Below are 18308 nucleotides of genomic sequence, written 5' to 3' on the forward strand. Positions count from 1 at the left end.
ATTTCCTTTTTACGCGGTTTGTTTGATTATTCTTTTAGGTACCTTAGGTTGAAGTGTCCTGGGTGAAAAGAAGGTATCCACTCGCAAGGCTTTTGCAAGAGCCTCTCGGAAGATTCATTAAAGGTTTGCTTAGCTCATCTTGGGTATGATTTTGATGATGATAGTGTTATTTGTGAAGTGAATACCTTGTTAGACTCCACATCGTTGTTAGACATTAATAAATGGAAGCCCAAAGTATGACCTTTGATTCTGTCAGAGTCTCGACTGGTCTCATCAGTCGACAATCCTCAGATGTTGACCAGAATTGTAGGTTTTTTTTTTTTTTTTTACAGAATCTCAATTATAGGCTCTTAGTATTGCAAGTTACTTTTTGGCGTTTGTTGTGTACCAAAAAAAATATTCGAATATAATGGGTTTTGGGTTTTGGGTTTTGAAAAAAAGAAATTCTCCTTAGATTCAACTCTCTTTAAAAGATCTCATGGTGTTTTTGTTTAACCCGTCTGATAATATCTTGATTAGCACGTCAAAGGTGATACCTGTCCTATTAATCCGTCATTGGAGAATAAGGCTAATAAATCTAGGTATCTTAAGGCCTATCTAGATAATCTCAAACTAAAAGAATTATTTTATGCACAGAAATCCCGTATTCAATGGCTTAAGCATGACAACCGGAACACTGGATTTTTTCATTTGTCGACTCTTTTTCTTCGTCACCGCAACAAAATTTCTTGTCTTAAAGATGATTCTTGAAATTGGATTGACAGATAGGAAGATGTTGAAATTCTCATTAATGAATACTTCAAACAACTTTATACTTCTAATAATCCTTCAAGTTCTTCTTCGGAGCTGAAAAAATTTGCTCCTTGTGTCATTAATGATATAGATAATCAGAATCTTACCAGACCGGTTACTGAGGTTGAAATTTTGGAATGCATTAAACAAACGGGTTCTCTTAAAGCTCCTGGTCCAGATGGACTACAAGGTATTTTCTTTAAGGATTGCTGGGATATTATTGGGCCTTCAGTTATTAAAGTAGTAAAGGATTTCTTCTCAAAAGGGTCGCTTGATCCAGAGTTGAATAAAATTTTTATTACTCTGAATTTTGGAGAATCGATTGAAGATGTACTTGCCCAAATACATTTCTTCTAATCAGAATGCCTTTGTTAAGGATAAGTCTATTTTTTATTCCATTCTGCTCACCAATGAAATTTTTCATTCTTTTCGATACAAGGGAGGTACTAAAGCTATGAAAATTGATTTTGAAAAAGCTTACGATCGCCTTGAATGGGAGTTCATTTTGAAAACTTTTGAAGCTATGGATTTTAATGCTACTTGGATTCAATGGTTAAGACTTTGTGTCACTTATGTTTCTTTTTAAGTGTTATTTAATGGTAGTCCAAGTGAAAGCTTTCTTCCTTCTAGAGGTATTAGACAAGGGGATCCTTTATCCCCTTATCTGTTCATTACCTTCCTTGAAGTTCTGAGTCGTATGATAAATTATGGGATTTATCACAGTCATTAAAGGTTTTACAGTTTGTAGGGGGCTCCTATGATCACTGATAGTTTCTATGCTGATGATAACCTCATCTTTCTTGAAGTTAATCTTCGCAATGTAAGGGTATTAAAGATATTCTTGAAAAGTTTTCTAGTTGGTCTGGTCAATTGGTTAATAATTCTAAATCCCTTGTAGTTTTTTCAAAAAACATGCAAAGGAGACTATCTAAATCTCTATGTAAAGTTCTTCAAATGAAGCTGAGTGACAAACCAGGCAACTATTTGGGCATGAATATCCAATGGGGTAGGTTGAAAGGTAGTGACTTTACCGATGCTTTAATGAAGATCACCAATAAGTTGGCTGGATGGAAGCTTAATTATCTAAATTTTGCTGGAAGATATGTGTTACTTAAATCTATTCTTGATCCTTCACTTAATCATCTTATGAGCACTCTGAGAATTCCAAGTTTTATTTTATCAAAAGTTCATAATTAAGAAGGAATTTTTGATGGCAAAGTAGGGAAGGAAATTAGAGAATTCATCTTATCTCTTGGGAGAGAGTATGTCTTCCTGTGGATATGGAGGTTTGGGTATTAGGGACCTAGAGTTTCATAATTTTGCTTTCTTAGCTAAAACTGCTCGGAGAATTGCCTGCTTTAATACTCCAATAGTGTTTAATCTTCTTAAGGCCAAGTATTTTAGAAATTATTCTTTTTGGGAAGCGACCAATCCCAGCCGTGCTTCTTGGTGTTGGAGGAGTGTTCTGAAGGGTAAGGAGCTTACCTCTAACTTGTTTTTTTTTTGTTTCTTTGGTTTTTGGCCTACCTATTCCTCCCTTGCCTTTACTCGGTTCTTGCACATTCTCCGAAGTGTGAGGGAAAACGATAGGCCACATGTCATCCCAAAAGATTTGCCTTTCGAGCTTGTTCATGTTTTGGTAACATCGGTCCTTTTTTCTTCATATATCGTTCACTTGACTTGCCTTTTTCAATGATTTGCCTCTCCCTTTTCTTCGAATCTTCTTGGTACTTCGCTGAGGTATACTCATGCCCAAAAGGATCTCTAGTAAAAGGAGTCATTTCACTTTCCTTCTTAGACAACACCTTTGTATATTCTCTAACTTGTTTTTTTGTTTCTTTGGTTTTTGGCCTACCTCTTCCTCCCTTGCCTTTACTCGGTTCTTGCACATTCTCCGAAGTGTGCGGGAAAACGATAGGCCGCATGTCATCCCAAAAGATTTACCTTTCGAGTTTGTTCATGTTTCGGTATTTTTCGATAACCTCTCTTCCCATTTCATTGTCACCAAACTCTTCACCGACATCTCCCTTTGGAGGAGGGACAAAACTTAAGTGTTGCCAATGTGGATCAATATCGCATAAAGGGATTATGCCATGTTCATACTTAGCTATCATGTGGCAACAAGGGAGTCCCATAGACTTCATCATGTTGCAAACACACACCTCGTCGGGCTTGGTTCCCCATATATCAATCAAATTCACCCGAATCATTAACCTCTTGATGCAAGCATGTGAAACATTATAGTAGAGTCCCTTGAATAACCGAAGGTCCGCCATATTCTTGATGTTACCACCCTTGTCTACAATCCTTTTGTACTTAAATATGCGTCTTTTTTGGAACTTTTCTTTAATTCTCTCAATATCGCGGTTAAAGTAACTCTCCATTGCGTTGAACACAACCACAAAATTATCGACACACCCAAAGAGATTTTTCTTCAACCGGTGGTGAGCAGATTCTACCAAACTTGTCGCTTGATTCCCAAAATGTTTATAGTTTTTGGTAAAAGCATAAACAAAGCGCTCTTTGTGCGGTTCCAACCATTTCTCCACCACATACGTTATTATATCCTCTGGATATTCGGGGCTAGACCAATGTTGTCTAAATTCGGCAAGATTAAGATAATACTCTTCTTCGGTGAGAGACCAAGTCAATGCCTCCCATTCCCCGGAGAAGGCAACCCATTTAGCGTGATTTATGGTGTATTCTTTATCGAATTTCTTTTTTGATTTCTATTGTTTATCAACCGGTAGCTTACTAATATCTTCCAATCCTTTCCTCTTAGGTGGAAAAAGTTGAGGCTTGCACCTATTCATCACATTGCACCATATATGAAATGTACAAAGCATATTATATGCTAATGGGAAGACTTTCTCTATTGCGTTCATCAATGCTACGTCATTGTCCGTCACGATAACCCCGGGATCTCATCATCTCGGTAAATCGCCTTCATTTGTTGTAACGCCCAAGAGAAACTTGGTTCTTTCTCTTCCTTTAGAAAACAAAAAGCAACGGTAAACGGTGACTTCGTCGACGTACGACCAATAATGTTCAACAATGACATCTCGTATTTGTTTGTCTTGTAAGTGAAATCCATTATAAGAACTTCATGGATGGATTGAGCCAATTGAACACTCTTTAGATGGGAAATGAAGAGATGAGTTATTTCTTCTTCCGGACCTACCTTCTTTTGAACCGCGTAGCCTTTCTCTTGAGCCGAAAAAAACAATTGTTGCATAACTTTTCTATTCTTCCATTCATTCTTTTTAATCGTCTCAATTGCATTCTAAATGGTGGAAAAAGATGATACGTTGGCCGGGTTATCTTGCTTTAATAAGCGAAGCATTGTGGAAGGTGGAACACACAATTTCCTGTACTCGGCTATTTTTTCCATTTCTCGAGGAGTGAGCCTTGAGGCCATTGCATGCCATTCAAGATCATCCGGAAGAGGGTGGTTATGACTACCTACCACTTTATACATAGCTAGAAACCATTTCTTCGTTGATTTTCTCTTGCTAAATACAAGCTTGAACGGACATTTGATTTTCTTTGAGGATGTTGTGTTCTTCCTCTTCGTCTTTCCTTTATACTCATAACCCTTCCTTTTGTGACTAGCTTCGGGATCTCCACTTCTCTCACAAACCATTTCTAAACGAGTGTTGCTTTCTTTTCCATTACAAACCAAGACGCAATTGACTCTCTTGGCATGTTCTCTAGCCCAATTCTTCACATCAATAGGTAAGTCAAATTCTAACTCATTAGCATAGTGATGAGATGTATCTTCAAACAACATACTAATCAGATAAGGTTGATCATGCATTGGTATCATCTACAAGAAATCACAAATACGTTCGGTTACATAAATTTTTTATCGGGGAAACCAAACTACACGTTCGGTTTGTTAAGTAATTTTGCAAGTAACCGAACAAACAAAAGGAAGAGAGTTCGGTAACATGTGAATTTTATAGCAACAACCGAACTAGACACTGGAACTTCAGAATTTTTTTGGCTTATTAGGTTCGGTTGGCTATGCTCTAAGTTCAAGTTTAAGAAACAACCGAACTTACTAATCTGAGTTCCGTTGGATCGCAGAAGCATGCAGTTTGCGATCCAACCGAACCTTATACACTTATATCAAATTAATTTGTACGTAAAGTTCGGTTAGTTGCGAACCAACCGAACCTTACGTTGCATGCCAGAACTTCCATTGATATGGAGTTCGGTAACCTGCGTGTTTGGATCAAGTAACCGAACTACATCTTCAAACTAGTTCGGTTACTTGTTCATCTCACAAGGAAACCGAACAACACCTTCAGATGAGTTCGGTTACTTGTTCATCCTCACAAGAAAAGTGAACTACACCTTCAGATGAGTTCGGTTACTTGGCTTCATATAAACTAACCGAACTGTTCAAAATCCAGTTCCAAATCTTACATTTTTGGGGAATTTTTACCAATTAAACATACATTATCTAAGTTTGCATCATACCTGTTTACCCAAATACTCATCCTACGGTTGTGGTTGATAAAATCCATCATTTTCATCTTGAGTTTCATCTTGAGTTTCTTCTTGAATAATACAATCATCATCTAAGAAATAAGCCAAATCCGGATCATTTTGAAGATTAAAAAATATACTATGAGAGGAACTTCTTAAACCAGCCCATCCAGCCAGTTTAACATCACATTTCTCAAGCAAGAATTCATGAGAAGAATTTAGATGGGCTGGTTCAAGTAAGTAGTGGCCTAAATATTTATCCGAGCTCTCCATTTGTTAAACACCCAACCAATTAGCCACTTCCCTTTAGGATATCCCTTATCATTGTAGGGTAGGTGGTCTAATAAGACCATGGCCCCCAAAAAAAAACCATGGTCCCCAGAATATGGTTCATAGGTTACAAAAGTAACTAAAACACAAAAAGCCCAATATAGGCCCAGAAAATAACTAAACAACTTTGTAATATACTTTTCGTGGCAATTTAATGTCTTCACAAAAGCAGGTCTTGTGCAAAATTTCTGACTATCCCCTCTTCCCATACGGTTTATGCCTTTTCTTTGCAGTTGGATAGAGCAAGGAATGGGTTCGTTTTTTTTTCAAACACAGTTTTTTGCCAGGGAAGAGTTGTCCATCTCATAGGGAAGTAATGGATCGGTCATATCGAGTGAGTTGACTGTGAGTTTCTCACTCCCTTTGTCAAACCCCCTCCCTATACCAAAAGATTATATAAAACCCTTCGAGTTTAGGAATTCCTATATCTAGAAAACAAATCAATGTCTGAAACATCGCTCACATTAATGAACTCTTGAATTCTAAACAGGCCACAGTTTCTCTTGATGTTTTCTCGGCTTTAAAACTGTCCAATAGCATCAGTTTCTCTACAGATTTCCTAACGTTTAAACCGAGTTGGAATCAAACCAATTTTATCCCAACCTTTCTGAGCTCTAGATCACACTTTAATCCCAAACCATTCGCTCACTAATTTGCAGGGTAGCAGTTCACCTTCTTTACTGATTTCCGGACAAAATCATATCCAAGAAACGGTAGTTCAAAAGTTTAACTAATAAACAGCTAGAGATTGAGGGTTACAAAACAAAATTAACTATAGCTTAGGTACACAAGAAAGAAAGTCTATATATAAGTTTAGCTGTGACAGACTCTGCCTAAGCAAGTAGACTTGTAGGTTTCCAGCAGGGCAGCATACATCGACTTTGAACCTACCCATAATATCGAATTGAACTCCAGAAAGAATGAGTGATCAACCGCGAACCCCAGACACAAAAATACATACAGGTCAAACTTTTAACTAATGACTAGCTCCCTAAGAAAAATGATCACCCAAGACGCAAATAACATGCAAGGTGGGAGTCCCATTATAACAGTCAAGCAAATGATGAAACACTCGTTTAAACATTAAACCAATAAGCATATGTTTATTGACGGCTACTGAGTTTCCTGTTATTGCTTACATTTACATACAATGTGTAAGTCATTCAAAGGGTAATGCACATATCATAAAGAGATTTACCTGACATAATTTGGTTAAAGTGGATCTCTTCAATAATGGAAATACATATCATAATCCTGAAGATGCACAGCCAAATCTTTTAGCGCAGTCCCAGTGAATGTGAACCTGGCCTATCCGGAAACACTTACGCAGAACTTTGTAAAGATCAGAACCTTCGAGTAATACTTGTAAACTACGACTAATAATATAATCAGTAGACAGTTCTAATTCTTTTCCACTTGTTTCAAACGGAGTAGAAATTTCTGTAAAGTATTTTGCTGTCTCTGGCTAGAATGGATGATGATGATGATGATTGTTATATCATGGCTTCCATGGGGGAGGGGGTTGTGGAGATGAAGGGGAAAATGGTGGGATAACCGTGAACATTGTGTTTTTATCTACCAGATTACCGCCACTAGCAGTCAACGATATCAAAGCCGCCACGAGTCCTGCATTTCCTGCCAAGCTTGGTTCTGTGTACTTGTAATACTTCCGCATATCATAAAATTCATCAAAGCCGTCAGGACCACCTACCATTGCTCCGACAATAATGTTTGGGTTAGACTTCGGGCTGTCTCGCCACTGGTACCCTCCAGTGCAAGAGTAATGGTAACCATCATCAGGAATCGAGAAACCTCGGTGATGAACCTGCTTAGGATGCTTCTCCCCGAATCCTACTACATAGCTCATATTCATAGGATTTGCCCCCAGTATATAATCAACCTTTTATTTATCAACAATAAAACACATGATGAGTCAACCGTCGAAGCAAATACTATAAAATGTTTGAACATATAGATAGTGGTAGAACCTGAGAAGTGGCGAACTTCTTGACATCGTCCGCAACAATGTATCCACCACCACAGAACCAGCCAGGCATGCCAGCTGCTTTCATGTAATCAACATAAACAGATGCTATAAACGCAGCATTTGCTGCATACTGCAAGTATTGAAAGCCTCTATGGTTCATTTGTATCAAACCACCTGCAATTAACATTCACCATCAATAATGATCATCAAACAGTAGTAATCTTAAGTTTCATCTCTTTTTATATAAGAATTTTGAAAGATAAAGGTGTGCACCTCCTGTAAAATTGTAGAAGTTGAATCTTTTAAGGAACGCACACATGTTAAGGTCGTTCATGTGATGATACTCTTTCAACATTGCTTCATAAGGGTAACCTGGACCCAGAAAGATCCGCAACCTTGTTAAAAGAAGCCGGGCGCCAGGCAGCTTATTGTCCCAGCTAAGGGCCCTTGACTCTGGTGTTGACAGAAAGGCATGCTTGTCCGGATTGGTGGCAATGGTAAGATAACTACAATTGCCGGATGCGTAGAACATCCAGGATGCGGCCCACAAGAACTCATCATAAAAACCTGATGATTTGTACATCTGTGCAGTAACTTCATTCATTTTGCTATCAGATTGACCCTTGCTATGATCCCTTGCAAACTCGAACAAGGCAGTAGCACCTTTCATGAGTTTCTGTGAGTAATTCTTGTCGTCAATGAAAACAATGGAGGCAGATGCTAGCGCTGCAGCAACTTCACCGGCCAGGTCAGCTGCTTCGTATGCTCTATGCACCGGACGGGAATATGCCATGTCTTCTGGTCTTTGCCAGCAGCGAAGATCATCCGCTTCACCTACCTGTAGTATATTAAACAAATAAGCATTTGAGAAAATCATAGGGCACTTTCGGGACTAATTCATGTAATTTTCCACTATATATATACTAAGTCAAAGATTGTTATTTGGGCTTCAGAGGATCATTTTTGTACATTGTGTATCAAAACTGAAGGAACTCTAAGTAAACAATATGCCAGAAATTACACAAACCTGGCTAACAATATGATCGATAGTCGTGGCAGAGGAATCAAAAGTAAGAAGGAGGTAGTCTGTCCCCCATCTGATGATATCTCTTATATGATCATATTCCTCCACTGCTCTGTATTTATGACCATATTCTATCGTACTCCAACTTAGCATAGTCATTGAGAACGCCATGGGGAAACTGATCTTCATATTGTTACCAGCATCATAATACCCTCCTATCAGTTGACCTTTCCCATACTTGAACCCATCTTTCAGCCCAGAATCCTGTCTCCATGAAATGTTTTTACTCGTCGGCAACCTCCCCGCTGCACAGTTTTGCGACTCAATTAAAAACATAAACTGAACGAATTTGAACACAAAGAAGGAAATATTGAAAAATGATCTGAACTAGTGCAAAGTTCTCTCAGAAGCAAGGATATGCTCTGCGTCTTGCATATAGACGGTTGAATAAGAACTTGCAATAAGATTACAGTCGAATAAGAACTTGCAAAAACACATCATACAAACAGAAAAGGAATTCAAGTCGAGGGACTTACACATTTGGGCGTCAAAGAATTGAAGCGCTTTGGTGAGAGCAACCTTGTATTGATCTGGAGGTGGAGGATTGTTTTGGGGCTGCGGCCAATTCTTGACTATTATTATTGGAAGAGCAATGATTACAGAAGCTAAAACAATAGCCCAGAAACACCTTTTTAGTGCTAGATGACTCGATCTTCTTCTTTTCATCTCTTTGGGTTTTAAAATCCAACCCTTTTTTATTTCTTCTAACTTCTTTTGTAGTTCTTGTTCTTCTTCTTCCTCTGGGATAGTCTCCAAACGAGCATTTGCAGCACTAAACATTTTCAAAGTTTAGAATACAACAACAAGAAGAAACAAGGTGGAGAAGAGAAAAGAAAAGAAAAGAAAAGAAAAGATGCAAATAAATGTAAGAAATGCCTTGAAATTAAGTAGAAGAATGGTTGGAATGGTTTGCAAGAAATGCCTTGAAATTAAAGCCATTTATGAATGTAGTGCCAGCAGTTGCTGTTAGCCAAAAAAAGAAAAGATGAAAAAATTGGTGAATTATGATAGATAAAAAGAGAAGAGTGAAACAGATTGAGAGGCTTTCTTGGAAAATCCATACTAACATCAAGGTAGTGGCAGCAGGTGTGAATTTGCTAAAAAAGAAAAAGATAGAATTATGGCAGATAGAGAGTTAAAACAGAATTAACTTTTTCAAATGCAAAGCCTAACCTCCAGAAGTACGGTTTCCAATTGAAACACTCTACAAAAATCAAATGAAACTTACAATCAAATTAGACTGCATTTCACCGATCATTCAAACTCGACGGTCGCCGTTATCTTTGAAGGTCCACCTGACGGCACTGTAACATCTGGATCGGTCACTGAGTTGACTCGTCCGAGTGCAGATTCAGGCAGAGTTTCCACTGTATCTGCCGGATGCAGGCCAACTTTTTCTTCCCTGCACATTGATTCAAGCCATTTCATACAGTGCCTAGCATTCATCTACTTCACTCACCATAACACAACCTTCTCAACAGTTTCATCCTCCAACAATCTTCTAAACAGCTTCAACTCCAGCTACCATTTTGCCTCAGCATCACTCATGTACTACTGTGTGGTGCATAACTTGGACAACTCACTGTCTGCAACTCAGCTCAAACCATCAACCAACACAAAGCAATTTGTAACTCCATCTTCCACAGCGTAGACACCATTGCACCACCACCTGTAGCTGACACCAATTGAACATTACCTCCAGGCCATCTCCTTATCCAAACATCTTTTCCTCTTTGCTTTGTACTTCAGGTTGCGCCTCCACCAGCACCACCTGACTCAAGCATAATTACAAACTCATTGCAGGAACAGCTTCTTCTTAACCACCAACAGCAGCACCCCAAAAATCTCAGCACCACCATCTTCATCTCCAACTCAACTCCGGCCATTACCATTATTGCCTCTAACCCTTGGTGCGCATCCATACAGTTATTGCTTTCGCCTCAACTCTTTCCATTCTGCATTAACTGCTCATCAGCCATCAATTCACAGATCTCATTCTTCCATGACACAGTACCACCTCTTAACTCAGTACCATTACTGTCAGTCTCCTAACACAGATTCATCCAGCATCACCAGCACAAAACTCCCCAGCTGCGATTCATCTCTTCATTGCCAAAGCCATTGCCTTCACCATTTCTAAACCCACTTCTGTTGCAATTGTACCACCACCTGCAGTTACTAAGTCTAGCGTGTAACCCATTTTACCAACAGCAGTCATAATTCAGCTTCACTACCATCTCATCAACATCAGACAACAATCTTCCCTGATTTCTTCCTTGTTGCCAATTACATCACCTCCATTTTCTGCATCTACAACCAAACCCTAACCTCCATACCACCATATCTTCTCCGTGACTTCAATTTCACCCAATAATCCATGGCAGGGACATCTTCTTCACAAACTTTCTTATTTTTGCTTAAATCCATCTAAACCCTAATTATAGCAGTCCATCATGCCTGTAAACATCAACAGCCTCAATCACCGAACCCTAAACTCCATTTCTCCTTCAATTTCTGTTGTAAATTTGATTATCAAGCAAAACCCATCTCTAATTCCTCACTGGAAACACCAAAAACACGGAATCTTCTCATAATTCATAGCATGAGTATCTTCCTCTCTATGTAAGATTCAGAAATCCTCATCTTCGTTTCTCTCCACTGTGTTCTTCTCGTTCCTTACAGACCCAAGTCATTCATGGCTGCATCAATTCATAACTCGACCCATCTCTTAGTTTTCTTCATAGATTCCTCTGGTTCTCAACTGCGCCTCCATTTTCGTTTGTAGTGAAGAAAGAAAGAAAGAAAAAAAGGTAGTTCCAATGTGTGAAACTTCTCGACCTAGTTTGTAGGATTAGACTCTGAACCGTGCACCTGATTCTCGATAAGACTGGGTCTTATGGGCATGCCCAACCCCTTCCCAAGCTAAAACAGCGTGGCCAAAAGGGTGTCTTTCTGCAAGGCTTTTCTAGTGTGCGGGGATCCCAATGAAAAGACTCCGAGAACGGCTATCCATTAGCCGTTTTTAAAAAGCATAAAACGTTCATTCATTAATCGTTCTTCTCAATGATAACGGAAAATCATTGTCTGTTCCAGTGAACGGCTACTCATCAACTGTTTTTCCTTTCCTAGAACGGTTAATGGCTAGCCGTTTCTTAACCTTTTTTCATTTACATTCTATGTACACTCATTTGCAGTTTCTGTTTTTTTTTTGACGCTAGATGGGTAGACACAGCTGAGGTTAAATGTCGTATTTAGTTTGTAGAATATGGCTGTTGTAGTGTACACATGGAGTTGTTAAGTCGTATTTAGTTTGTAGAATATGTAAATATAAGTGAAAAGGCGAGGGTACCCAAATATACCTCAAGCTTAAACTTTTCCTACCTATAAGTCCTTTCTCCGAAAGTGATTGTCTATGGACTGAGTCGAGACAATACAACCAATCGGTTCACACTTCGTGTGATCTTCTATGGATACGAGATCGAGACAATACAATAACGAAGTATGTTTACTTGATACAAAGGTTCGGACTTAACCAAACACAATAGGATTGTTTATCAAGTAAATAGGAACTAACGTTTGTGTAATTTACTTTAATTATAATAAAACAATTATAATGCGGAAATATAAAGTAAATGACACGGCAAGATTTTGTTAACGAGGAAACCGCAAATGCAGAAAAATTCCGGGACCTTGTCCAGAATTGAATAGTCTCAAGATTAAGCCGCTACACAAAATTACACCTAACTTCGTATAGTTGAGACCAAGCAACTAAACCTATAGTTCATCTAGTTCCGTATGTATTCCCACGCCTCCAACTTATAAATAAGTCACGTACTTGGAAAAATTCCTTTGGTTCGTATTCCAAACAGTAAAGGAACAACAAATCTGTTTGGTATCAACTCTATTCAACCAAGTGATATGAGTCGGACAAAGGCTCTTCCGTGTATCTTAACATAAACTCCTTCGTCAGGTCCTTAGATATATCTTATGTTCAATTACTGAAGTAATCGTTTAAGATTAATCCAACAACGCTCTTAATCCAAAGAATTGTATTGATCCCGATCTACTCAATTAATTAATCCAATCTACCACAAGGATAAACCGGTTATTAATTGGATCCTTTTTTACCAAAACAAGTATTATGCACATCAAAGATTATAAACCCAAGTCAGATCTTCAATATCTTCTTTGTCTTCAAATCTTCTTAAATCTTCAATGAAAACCTGCACACAATCACTTGAATCTCTTGTTATCAATCACGCACAGAATGGAGTCTGTTAACAATGGATTATCACAAGATCGTCTTTAGAACTAACAACATTCTAAAGATCCCAGGAAAAAACCCCGAGACATAGTCGACATTAAACATACACTGTATTAAGCCGCTACAGACACTAGCCTACTCCAAACTAACTTCGGTCTGGACTGTAGTTGAACCCCAATCAATCTCACACTGATCAAAGGTACAGTTGCGCTCCTTACGTCTCTGATCCCAGCAGAATACTACGCACTTGATTCCCTTAGCTGATCTCACCCACAACTAAGATTTGCTACGACCCAAAGTCGAAGACTTTAATAAAAAAAATTTGTATCAGACAAAAAGTCTGCATACAGTAATAGATAAGTCTTACTATCACAGAAATACCTACGAGTTTTGTTTCGTATTTTGATAAATCAAGGTGAAGAGGAATCAGTTGATAACCCAGACTTATATTCCTGAAGAACAACCGAGTATTGTGAATCACCTTACAATAATCTTAATCTACGCGGCGAAAGAAGATATTGAGAAATCACAAACGATGAGACGAAGTGTTTGTGATTACTTTTCTATCTTGCCTATCAAGAGATATAAATCTCGAGCCAATTATTACAATCGTACTCAAAACGATAGAAACAACAAGATCATATCACACAACTACGATAAAAGTAGTATCGGTCTGGCTTCACAATCCAAATGAAGTCTTTAAGTCGTTAACCTGGTTTAAGAGAGAGAAAAAAAGGTTAAAGGAGAATCGACTCTAGCTTAGCAAACTAGTATCACACGTAAGGTGTGTGGATTAGGTTTCCCAGTTGATATAGTTCTCCTTTATATAGTCTTTCAAATCAGGGTTTGCAATTAATGTTAGCTTAGTAACAAAGCATTCAATATTCATCGTTAGATGAAAACCTTATTAGATTCAAGATAATATTTCTCAACCGTAAAATCGAAAACCTAGCTTGTTACACACAAATAAAATGTCCAATTTTGGGTTTATGAACCGTACCCAAACATTAACTTTTGTTGGTTCAACAATAGTTAACCAATGGTTAGCCATATGATCACTTTCATATCAACCATATTATTCTTCACCATAACTAGTCCAAATGACTCAAATGAACTAGTTAGAGAGTTGTTCAATTGCTTAAATCTTATGTAACTACACAAGACACAATCGAAGCAAAAACGGTTTGATTCACTCGAATCAGTTCATGAACTTTATAGACACGGTTTGCAAAAGCATTCCTTAGTTTATATAAACACGAGTTCAAGAACAATCGGTTTTAGATATAACCAACTCAAGTTCGCGGACTGGGTTCGCGGACTTAAGCTCATGGACGGAGTACACAAGCTCCAGCAAAAATTCTCGGGTCGAGAACTTCCGCCAGTTCGCAGACTGAGTTCGCGGACTTGGATCACACCACTTCCATTTATCTTGATCAACAAAGTTGGAAAACTTTGGTTCAAGGAATAAGGACTTATGAATATATGTGTTTCCACAACAATGCTTATATCCTACTAATGGTTATGTAATCTAAACTCTCATTTCAATCATTGAGACATTCTTAGAGGACGTTATATAGCCGTTATTCACAGACCATTTTTCTTCAGAGCAATTCTCAAAGTGACTGAAACATAACATGACTTTCGTCACTAGGTAAAGATGAACTTGGCTAAAGCGAAAGCTTTACCAACACATATTTCGGGAAATAGATATGCGAGATAAACTCAGTTCGAAATAGCAAATGTGTATAATAAAAGTCTATATCAAAACGACTTTTATCTCAAGAGTATGAGATAAAGTAAATAGACTTTTGAGTAAGTTCAAGTCTCCACATACCTTTTAGTCGATGAAGATCCTCCAGTTCCTTGAGTAGTCCTTCGTCTTGTATGATGATTGTCATGGAGTCTTGAGCTCAACTACACTTTCTATCCTAGTCCGAAACCTTTAGCTATATAGGCTAGAAATCAATATTTATAGTTTTGATAACTAACATTGACAAACATGCTTGAGATAGCAACGCATGCGAGTTCGACCGAGCAATGCTCTAACGATCTCCCCCTTTGTCGATTTTACTGGCAAAAATATTACTACATATGGAATAAAAAAAATATATAAATAAACTTTGTAGCTCCTATTCCACATGCCTAATCTTTAACATTACTCGAAATCTTCGTCACTTCCAAGTACTCCAATGATCCCAAAGGTTTTAAGTTTAGCAGCATCGTTGTTGAAAATCCTTAGCTATAACAACAACAAAACAGTAGTTCCCAATCATTGTTATACAGTGTCATAGTATCATTAGACAGCGTCAAAGTCCAATTGTATCACAACTTCAACAATAATACTATGGTAATATGTATCACTCCTCCTTAGTCAATACTCCATCTCACATGGAAACCACTCCCCCTTACATAATGATCCGAAAACCATATGTATTTGTAGTGTGAACTACATATTAATTCTCCCCCTTTTGTCAATAAAATTGGCAAAGGTACAAGATTGGGATTCTAATGAAATTTCCTAAAGAGACATTTCATGACCAAAAGAAAGAAACACATATCATCTTATTTAGATGCAATCATAAAGCCGAAGCTAAATGCATTCATCAAGAAGTTTAAAGATACAAGATAACCCCTAAAATATTCCACAGCCGCACTCCCCACAAAGATTTGGAAATTATGCACAAGTTCAATTAAGAATTATCCCCCATAATATGTCATTCCCGAAAGAACAACAAGAGCGACCTTAATTTCGAAAGAAAAGAAGGATTTTTATCGGACACTAAAAACCATAAAGAAATGACTGAAAAAGTGGAGGTCTACCAACACCACCCAATATTTCGCATAGCAATCTGTATGAACAAACTCGAATATACTTTTAAGAGATTCAAAAAAACTCAATCAATTAAAAGTAGATCATCGAGTTTATATCTCAATCCCTCGATTTGATCTTTACTCAAGCAAATAGAAATCTGCGAGTCTTTATCAAAGAGATATAAACTTGGACGGTACCAAAGACCAACATCCAAGGATCAATCAATATCAATCAACAACTGATAGGTCGGACTATTCAATTGATTGATCTAACGCACAACCTGTATTATTTCTATTATATTAAACAAAATATAATGCGGAAAGGAAAAAACACAGACACCAGAATTTTGTTAACGAGGAAACCGCATATGCAGAAAACCCCCGGGACCTAGTACATATTGAATACACACTGTATTAAGCCGCTACGGACACTAGCCTACTCCAAGCTAACTTCGGACTGGACCGTAGTTGAACCCCAATCAGTCTCCCACTGATCAAAGGTACAGTTGCACTCACTACGCCTCTGATCCCAGCAGGATACTACGCACTTGATTCCATTAGCTGATCTCACCCACAACTAAGAGTTGCTACGACCCAAAATCGCAGGCTTTAACAATAAACAAATCTGTCTCACACAGACAAGTCTATCGAAGGATAAATCTGTCTCTCGCAGATAAACCCTAAAAGAGTTTGTTCCGTCTTTTGATAATAATCAAGGTGAACAGGAACCAATTGATAATCCGGTCTTATATTTCCAAAGAACAGCCTAGATTAATCAATCACCTCACAACAATCTTAATCGTATGGTAGCGAAACAAGATGTCGTGGAATCACAAACAATGAGACGAAGGTGTTTGTGATTACTTTTTATATCTTTCCTATCGTAGAACTATCACTATCCAAGCTAATCAATATGATTTTACTCGTACGATAGAAGATGCAAGATCGGGTCACACAACTACGATTAAAGTAGTATCGATCTGGCTTCACAATCTCAATTAAGTCTTTAAGTCGTTAACCTGGTTTTAAAAGAAGAAAACCAAAGGTTAAAGGAGAATCGACTCTTGCACGCAATCTAGTATCACACAGACGTGTGGGGATTAGTTTTGCAGAGTTGCTAGATGTCCCATTATATAGTCTTCGAAATCAGGGTTTTGTCTTAGTTACAATGCAATCAATATCCACTGTTAGATGAAAACCTGATTTAGATCCAAGATAATATTTATAAACCGTTAGATCAAAAACTTAGCTTGTCATACACAAATGATTGTACGCTTCTAGGTTTGTTAATCGCACCCAAACGTGTACATTGTAGGTTCAACAATAGTCTAACCGAAAGGTTAACCATATGAGCATTTCGTACCAACCATGTTCTTCTTCACCATAACTAGTTCAAATGACTCAAATGAACTAGTTAGAGAGTTGGTCAATTGCAAAGAAATCTTATGTAATTACACAAGACACAATTGAAGCAAAAACGATTTGATTCTCTCGAATCGGTTCATGAACTTTATAGCCACGGTTTTCAAAAGCATTCCTTAGTTAAATAAAGATGAGTTCAAGAACAATCGTTTTTAGACATAACCTATTTAAGTTCGCGGACTTGGTTCGCAGACTTAAGTTCCCGGATGGAGTTCTCAAACTCCAGCAAATATTCTCGGATGAGAACTTCCGCCAGTTCGCGGACTTGGCTCACGCACTTCTCCGGTTCTCTTGATCAACAAAGTTCGCAGACTTCGGTTCAAGGAATACATTGGTTATATAGTCTAAACTCTCATTTCAATCATTGAAACATTCTCAGAGAACGTTATATATTTTGTATTCACAAACTATTTTTCGTCAAAGTAATTTTCAAAGTGATTGAAACTTATCATGACTTTCGTCACTAGGAAAAGATAAACTTGGTCGAAGCGAAAAGCTTACCTACACATTTTTCGAGATATGGATAGGCGAGGTATACTCGGCTCGAAATACCAAATGTGTATGATCTAGTCTATATATATAGCATACGACTTTTGTCTCAAAGAGTAGGATATAGAATAGATAGGCTTTTGAGTGACAAATAAGTTCAAGTCTCCACATACCTTTTAGTCGAGAAGTTTCGCCGGTTCCTTGAATAGATCTTCTACTTGTATGATGAATCTCCATGAAGTCCTTGAGCTCAACTGCACTTACTATCCTAGTCCGAGACTTAGCTATAAGAGACTAGAAATCAAGACTTATAGTTTTGATCACTAACATTGACAAACATGCTTGAGATAGCAACGCATGCGAGTTTGACCGAGATATGCTCTAACAATAACCACAAGAGAACCCATGATTAATTTAATCAGAATACACAATCAAACTAATCACTAAAGTAATCAATTTAATTGATCATACTCACATAAGAGAATCTATGGAGCAATGACTAAGTTAATCATGAAAATAATCAACCCATTCAAGAACGCTCAGACATAAGAAAACTTAAGGAGTCATAACTAAATAACCAAACGAGATGATTAATTTAGTTCAATATACTCGACATAAAGTACCTTGCGGAACAA

General features: G+C 37.8%; 1 protein-coding gene across 2 annotated transcripts; it reads right to left on the minus strand.

Annotated features, from left to right (window-relative positions):
* Positions 1-6691: 6691 nt before the first annotated feature.
* On the minus strand, positions 6692-12043 carry LOC113280939 (endoglucanase 7-like). 2 transcript variants are annotated; one of them, XM_026529549.1, is made up of 6 exons: positions 9916-12043; positions 9164-9437; positions 8631-8932; positions 7877-8441; positions 7605-7777; positions 6692-7516 (listed from the first exon to the last, which is right to left on the minus strand). In XM_026529549.1, the coding sequence occupies exons 1-6, from the start codon at positions 9943-9945 to the stop codon at positions 7115-7117; spliced, it is 1746 nt and encodes a 581-aa protein (XP_026385334.1). In that variant the 5' UTR covers positions 9946-12043; the 3' UTR covers positions 6692-7114. The 2 variants fall into 2 exon arrangements, with proteins under 2 accessions (XP_026385334.1, XP_026385335.1); XM_026529550.1 differs by having other exon boundaries at positions 7115-7516; positions 9164-9459; positions 9916-12042.
* Positions 12044-18308: the final 6265 nt, after the last annotated feature.

Source organism: Papaver somniferum, chromosome 5 (assembly GCF_003573695.1).
Source record: "Papaver somniferum cultivar HN1 chromosome 5, ASM357369v1, whole genome shotgun sequence".
In the NCBI taxonomy this organism is placed as follows: Eukaryota; Viridiplantae; Streptophyta; class Magnoliopsida; order Ranunculales; family Papaveraceae; genus Papaver; species Papaver somniferum.

What these genes read in the sequence shown, in the direction of transcription:
- LOC113280939 (XM_026529549.1), bottom strand. Translation starts at nt 9,945, where the DNA reads ATGATCGGTGAAATGCAGTCTAATTTGATT. An exon ending in AAATGCAGTCTAATTTGATT is followed by an intron (nt 9,438 to 9,915) that starts GTAAGTTTCATT and finishes GCTCGTTTGGAG; the next exon opens with ACTATCCCAGAGGAAGAAGA. An exon ending in TCGATCATATTGTTAGCCAG is followed by an intron (nt 8,442 to 8,630) that starts GTTTGTGTAATT and finishes AATATACTACAG; the next exon opens with GTAGGTGAAGCGGATGATCT.